This window comes from Portunus trituberculatus, chromosome 15 (assembly GCF_017591435.1).
Source record: "Portunus trituberculatus isolate SZX2019 chromosome 15, ASM1759143v1, whole genome shotgun sequence".
Classification (NCBI taxonomy): Eukaryota; Metazoa; Arthropoda; class Malacostraca; order Decapoda; family Portunidae; genus Portunus; species Portunus trituberculatus.
In genome coordinates this window covers 10,383,629-10,391,128 of record NC_059269.1, presented here as the reverse complement: position 1 = coordinate 10,391,128, position 7,500 = coordinate 10,383,629, and the positions used below count along the sequence as shown (strand labels likewise).

The 7,500-nt window shown below is 36.5% G+C and overlaps 1 protein-coding gene across 26 annotated transcripts in view; it reads right to left on the bottom strand.

The window, feature by feature from the left end:
• LOC123503954 (voltage-dependent calcium channel subunit alpha-2/delta-3-like) overlaps positions 1–7,500 on the bottom strand; it is a 190,529-nt gene that overhangs the window by 33,652 nt on the left and 149,377 nt on the right. For 15 of the 26 annotated variants that reach the window (XM_045254080.1, XM_045254082.1, XM_045254090.1 and 12 more), the window contains 4 exons: positions 5,808–6,000; positions 5,294–5,430; positions 4,987–5,010; positions 1,779–2,009 (listed from right to left, as the gene is read on the bottom strand). In XM_045254080.1, coding sequence (XP_045110015.1) covers positions 1,779–2,009; positions 4,987–5,010; positions 5,294–5,430; positions 5,808–6,000 — 585 coding nt within the window. Of the gene's footprint in view, positions 1–1,778; positions 2,010–3,135; positions 3,196–4,986; positions 5,011–5,293; positions 5,431–5,807; positions 6,013–7,500 lie in introns of all 26 variants that reach the window. The other 11 variants (XM_045254099.1, XM_045254100.1, XM_045254101.1 and 8 more) reach the window with 3 other exon arrangements.

Genomic DNA, 7,500 nt, shown 5'->3' with positions numbered 1-7,500 from the left:
TACTGGTAATTTTCTCTATAAAAACACTGTATCTTATAAACATTGCATACTATTTTGGAGAGGCCATATTCATAAGAAGTATAAACATATCTTCTGATAAACTGTTCTTCCAGAGCTAGTTTCAAGCCGGTGAACAAGATGGTATGAATAATGTCAAATGCAACATATTTAACACACCAGCATGGAAGTGACACATGTCTCACAAAATATGAATATTACACAGGAGGCAAGTATTGCAAAGAATGAATATGGAAAGCAGCAAGCATATTTTGAATATTTATAAAATTCATTCACATATACTCTTGGTTGTCTCTTTAGAGTCTTAGGGCAATAATTTTCGGGAATGAATTAAATTAGTTCAGGAAAATAAATTATAATATGGAACAAAATCAATAAAAAGAAAAAAAATCAAATGCTGTGATAAAGACATGGAGTAAGTGATGTGGCCAGTCCCTGCACAATTCAGTAATGTGCATCACAAAAAGCAAAAAGAAACATAACCCTTCATTTTTCAATTCTCCATCTTTTACTTCAGTCAGATATGTGGTTAGGGAAAGATTGTGATCATGTAAAAAAGCAAGTTCACTCCAGATAAAGATGCATAAATCTAGAAAAAACAAACAAACAAACAAACATATACATAAAGGAAACTTCAAATGAATGATGAAGTGTGGGGCTACATAAGGTGAGCTCTGGAGTGTTTTGTGATCAGCTGTGGCCAAGCTGGGTTGTGTCCGCCGTCACCTAAGAAAGGATTTGCCAATTCCCACGGTAACTGCACAACTTAACCAGCACTTGCTATGTTGCTCATTACCTGCTTGAATCTCATCACCTGCATCTCAAAGTCTTGCATGCTTGTTACATTTTTTTAAATACTAATCTGCAAACTCTCTTATTACCAGAGTGAACTCCCTTTTAACTGGAATGATTTCACACCACCTTCAGTATGGGACTCCCTCATTTGTGCATGATTTTCTAATGACTTGCATGGTATGCTCATCACTTACATATGGATAGCTATTATATGCATTGGAGGAGTCTAACAACATATTTCCTGCTTTCACAGTTCATGTACCCATAAGGAGTCTATGGAGCACCAGATCCTATAAAGTCTCTGATACTTTCACATATGTCACCTTCAGAATTATCAAACCAATACAGCTTTAACTAATGCATTGACCAAGTAATTTCTCCTCAATGGTACTAAAGAACTTGTGAGACTATAAAATTGGTGGGACGGCGGACAACCCAGCAGAGGGCTTCATGAGGCTGCTTGTATGGTACACCAAATACATATGCACATGTCATCCTCAGACTTACAATCATTATGGTCCACTTTTGCTTTTTGAACTTTCGATGGTAGTCTGTCTATAAAAGTAAGAGATTGCAAACAATTTACACAACATTATAATATGAAGCAAATGTTTGTGAAGAAGTTACACTATTTACTTTGTTTTCAAATCTTAATTCAAAACACACACACACACACATACGTACATATGCACACTAATGCATAAGAAACACATGAATCTTAAAATGATGAAAGTGTTAAAAAATGTAAGACATCGCTGATTGTCAAGAAAATGTCCTTCAATGGAATGAAAATTATGAAAAAAAATTAAGATCACGGCAGATATGAAAAAAAATTACATGAAGCACTAAATGCATCAGAAATATAAATGGAATATTAGTGCAACATAAAATGGCATGAAGATGATAAATGAAGTATATTCCCAATCCCTTTCCCTTGCAAGTAAACATCACTGCAGAATACTAACCCTCATCTTCCGCATCTTGGCAGCTTTAATACGGGCGATACTCCTGCTACTGAGGCCAAATTCTCCGTATCTAAGGAAATTTTCCACCTGCCACTTATCCTGAAGGGCGTGTATGTTGGTGAGGGAACTGCTGTCCTTCACTAGTTTCTGAAGCTTTTGGTAGTTTTCAGTTCGGTCTCTTTGACGTTTTCCCTCGCGAACCTCCCACAGCCACTCTATTTGTTTGGGATCCTGAATGTTTTAGTGTGTAAGTGTGTGTGTGTGTGTGTGTGTGTGTGTGTGTGTGTGTGTGTGTGTGTGTGTGTGTGTGTGTGTGTGTGTGTGTGTATTTATGTTGTTTAAACGGCCAATTTCCCCACACATATTGCAGAATAATTTGAATTGTTAGAAGTTAAAATGCCAATGATTAGTATTAGTATCATTTGTTATCATCATCATTAATATTGTTAGCATATCATAATCATTATCCGTTATCATTATTTCATTATTAGTAGCAATAGTATTACAATAGTATTAGTAGTAGTATTTTTCATCATTATCAATATTATTATTATCATTAGTATTATTAGCATTAGTATTGTTATTATTATTATTATTATTGTTATTGAACAAGGTGATTAAGATGAGTTGAGGTGAGTCCAGGAGATGCACCCACACAGCAGGCAGGTTAGTTGTCAATACATACGCAGGAACATGGAAGAAAAGAGAGACCAAAAATTAATCATCTTAGTCATTATAAAACATGCAATGATAGGGATCAACTGATGCTGAGATGAGCAATGAGCAATGTGACAATGGTGGCACAAATAATGGATGACATGTTGAAAGAATATGATCACCATCACATGTAGAAAACGATCATTGGCTACACAACTCTACTACCAAGAAAATGTTAGCAGTAAAAAGCTCTACAGCTGTCAATTCATATAACACTACACTTCTCAGTGCACAAAAGACTTTTCCTAAAATTATATGCAAATCATACAATTACAACTTCACCATGTAGAAATACACACAAGTGACCCATCAAGAAATGTTAGCTACTACCACCCCAAGAGACACCATGCTAAGTTATGGAAGTCTGTGGCACAAGATGTCTTCATAAAACAGCTGCTGGCAGGTTCTGAACCAGTTAAGGGACTAGTTCATTCATATACTGACATAGATGGCCATTGGCCCAAATATCTTCTTATTAAGAGGTTTACTGAGCCATCAGTCTATGTACTGAGGTCCATTCTCATACGCACAGTTACTGCACGTGAGCAAGATCTACTTAAATAAGATCTCGCTGCCCGCCAGTGCTGTTCACCCATTGTGTGTTAAGAGGTTAGTGTCACCCATGTTTTTTACTACCTACTGGGAAGGCTTTCTCTGGTCTAGATGCTATCTTTATCTCAGCCAAAACATCCACCGGTGTCTACAGGGGAGAGACAGTGTAGTGAGATTTGAGGTGTGATCAGAAGCACAAACACTCCTTTGTTGGGCCTAGAGCAAGGAGGAGGTACATGGCACAATTCCTTTTAGTTTCTAATACACAAGAAATATCTAATAAATTTTCTATCCTCCTTACAAATAGAAATCTTTACTAGAAAATGAATTATCTTAAATTTAGCGACCATAAATAATTGCACTGAAATTTCAAGTTAACAGTTACATTGATTATTGCTATGTCATTATGAAAATTTGCACATATATTTTTCAAGTTTCTTTCATAATCTTTGAAGGTACACACTATGTATCTGTCTCTCTTGATCATAAGTTTATCATTCTTCAGTTATGAGACAACAAATCTATAGAATAAAGGCATAAGTATAGCTATGTAATTTACAAGATAATTCTTCTAATTCTTCTTATACTAGTCATATAATTTTGTAAACCATATCTGAAAATTAATATGCACATCATGGAAACATGGTAGTAATATGTGGAAGTGCTCTACAGAAGGAATATGAAGACATTATATGGTATATCAATAGATTCAAACTGTGCACCTTGACAACATTAAGAAGCATGAAAAAGTTATGTGCAAATGTCATGTTGCCTACACAATGCAACTGCAAACTGTCACATGGCTAGACAATGTAAGGAGTACCCATGTAAAACAAAATGCTAATGAAAAATGTGACTTATGAAATAATTTGAAGACATGAATTATTTTCCTCTAGTCATAACTGAGGAATAAAAATAGTTCACTGGTTTTCAGATCTAAAATAAACAAAAAAAAACTATAGAGGGAAGCCACAACTTGGGGAAGGAAGACTACAAAAAGGGAAAAACCAGATCTTTCCCTCTATGGTCACAATCAACTGAGGTTTCAGATCTAATACAACTTTACATATTAATTTTCTCTAATTGTCACAAGAAAATGCAGACAATCACCAAAAAAATTAAACTTTAGGTGGGACTCATGTTTTCCTTAAAGAGTTGGTATGAGCAAAAGTGAAATACTTATTCATATCATTGCTGTTTCCTTTCACAAACTTTTCATTACAAAAAAAAATTACGAGTACGGGAAAGGAATCTTCTTACAATAAAATAGGTACGCATACACACGTTACCAAATAGATTATGGAGAGTAGTTTATGCCATTTTGTATGTGGAATGGGGACTGGTCTTGTGGCAGAATTCAAATGTATTTCCTCTTCCTATTTCAGTAGTTATGACGTGAAAAAAATCAATAAATAACCTGCAAAACAATTGGATGGGAATGACCATGCCAGATAAGCTTCCATTTCTCCTATCAAAATATTTCCTTGTTTGTTGAACTGCTGGGTCTGTACTAACACCTGTTCCGCACATGTGCTCCTTGACCCAATTATTCAAAGTTTCCTCTCCTCACATACACTTTCTTTACAAGCTCCGTTCTTCATTTCAGTATGACCACACCATCCAAGCGCATTCCTTTTTACTTACTCATTGCTTCCAACCCCAAAATGTCTAATAACCCCTATAACTCCAGCACAAGGCTCAAGGCAGGTCTATAATACATGTCAGAGGCATCATTAGCCAATGACAGATGCCAAGAAAAAAGAATGACAGATATAACTTTTGTTGTAATTAAACATAGGAAAACTGCTTCATCAACTAAGGGACCAACTATACACAAGTGAGGCAGTAATTGCATTAAAATACATTATCATCTCATACATGAATTAAACCTCAGAAGTACAGAGTGAGCAACCTACAACTTTTATTGTACTTTTCTTACCACAATGTGTCCATGCCTCTCATGCTGTTCCAATAAGACAAAATCATAATCATTTATACATTGAGAAAAAAATCATATTAAGAGAGAGAGAGAGAGAGAGAGAGAGAGAGAGAGAGAGAGAGAGAGAGAGAGAGAGAGAGAGAGAGAGAGAGAGAGAGAGAGAGAGAGAGAGAAATTTTCAAAAGAATTAAAAGCAACAAAAGTATCAAATAAATTCAGTTTAACTTTCATTATACAAATGATAAATTCTTAAGGCTACAATACTGGTGAATATATTGAACAGAGTGGAATTGGATGAGATTCTTACCGCTATATCAGCATAGACTCCAGTCCATATGTGGTGGTGATCCTCCTGGTACATAACCATTGGCCGTGCCATCACTGGTATGTACCTTAGTACTTGCTCTCGTACCTCTGCTAAAGTCGTTACTTGTACAAAGTATCCTGAAGATAAGACAAATGGATGTCAGATAAAGGAAGACTAACAAATGATATTTGTATATCAGCTTTCAAAAGTCATTGTTGTAGATTGTTAAGGTCAAAAAAGCTAATAGTTCTGGAAATGACATATACATAGAGCAGCTTCAGCTTTCATCACTGGGCAACAAAATCAGTAAGCATTGTATGATGTAAACAAATACTGTATCTAATGATAATAAACAACACCAGCCCTTCCCACTCTTTAAATGAGAAAGCGTGGATAATGAGATTTATGCACAGTACCAAGTATAGTGAATTCTTTCAGTAATTCTCTTCATGGGAAATTTGGAACTGTTCAGTTAGTAATGAGTATACATGGAAGGTATGCACATTCTACTCACCTTTATTTGCACAAGCCATCCAACTGAGATCCCGTTTCTTCTTCTCTTCACGGCCGATGAGGTAGGTGAATACACGCACCTGGAAGTGGGGCCAGTTGTACGTGGAGAAGATCTTTTCATAGTTGTCGGGTGCCCCATCCGTCACCACCATGATGGCCTGGTTACACTGCGACCCCTGACCGCTCTTGTTATACTGTGAGTTTGTCTGTAGGTAGGTGGTGCCATTATTTAGTGGTCCTCCCAACAACCCACTGGTGCAGAGGGGTAAATAAGAGTAGGTGAGGAGGGGAGACACAAGGCAGTATTGTGACCATTTGCCATCTGTGCATGGAACAAAACTTGCAAATGATAATGTATACCACATTTTGGCATGCATGCATTTATAGCCACTGTTACACATCTGACACTCCCACAAACAAATAGTATTTCTATGAGAATGTCCTGGCTCTGATTTCTGTGAGCATGATTTGCTAGGAGAAATCTTTACTCAGGCTTTGTACACAGAAGCTAAGGAAATGTAAACTCTTACATATCATCCTCATCATTTTTGTTTAACATTCGCATTTTCTCATTTAGGGTGGGGTTGGATAGGCAATCTGCTTTCCACAACTGGCGATCTTATGCCATAAACAATTAGATATTTATATACAGGCAAGCATATATACACAAATTATAGAATGTTTGTTAAATCCAAAAGATTCTGCATGAACAAAGATGATCTGAGGAGAACTTCTTTGAGAAAACTTTGCTCATAGAGATTAGAGTTGCACTGCATTCACAAAAGAAGCAAACAGAAATACTTTTTGATGTTGAAAATGCACCTATGTGCAATAGTGTTTTAACCTATGTATATATTTAAAAAACAAATAAATAAGCTTTGGGGGTTTCTTATGACAAACTACGGGAGTTCATGCTTCATTCAGTGATATGGGAGGAAAACAGTAACATTCATGGAAAGCTCTCAACCTGACTCTGGGCTATAAAATCATTTAAAGTGGTATTTCCTGCCACCTGTATCATTCTACATATTGAAAGTGTGTATGTGTGTGTGTGTGTGTGTGTGTGTGTGTGTGTGTGTGTGTGTGTGAGAGAGAGAGAGAGAGAGAGAGAGAGAGAGAGAGAGAGAGAGAGAGAGAGAGAGAGAGAGAGAGAGAGAGAGAGAGAGAGAGAGAGAGAGAGAGAGAGAGAGAGAGAGAGAGAGAGAGAGAGAGAGAGTACTTTTTATATGTATCTATGAGAATACAAACCCTTCCAACACCATCCCATTAAAGGTTACCCATCAATAAATAACATGTACACTTATTCACCTGTTCAAATACAAACTTTCAACTACTTGCATAACACACACACACACACACACACACACACACACACACACACACACACACACACACACACACAGCTTTATGTAGTATGCCTCTTTATACAAAAGTAACAAATTACTTTACAGGAGAGTTTGTGTTCTGAATCATAAAGAAACCTTGCTTTCTTTACGAACAGTAATTATGCGCAGTATGCATTACACAATTTTCTATGTTCTAGGGGAAGAACAAAACTCTCAGGCACGGTGCAACAGTACCCGGATATCAGAACAACTCATGTACTTCAACAGGTTTGGGTTGATCATGATCTTGATTATTGGATTATGACCAGGATCACCAGCAATAATATGATAACCAATCAAGTTTACCAG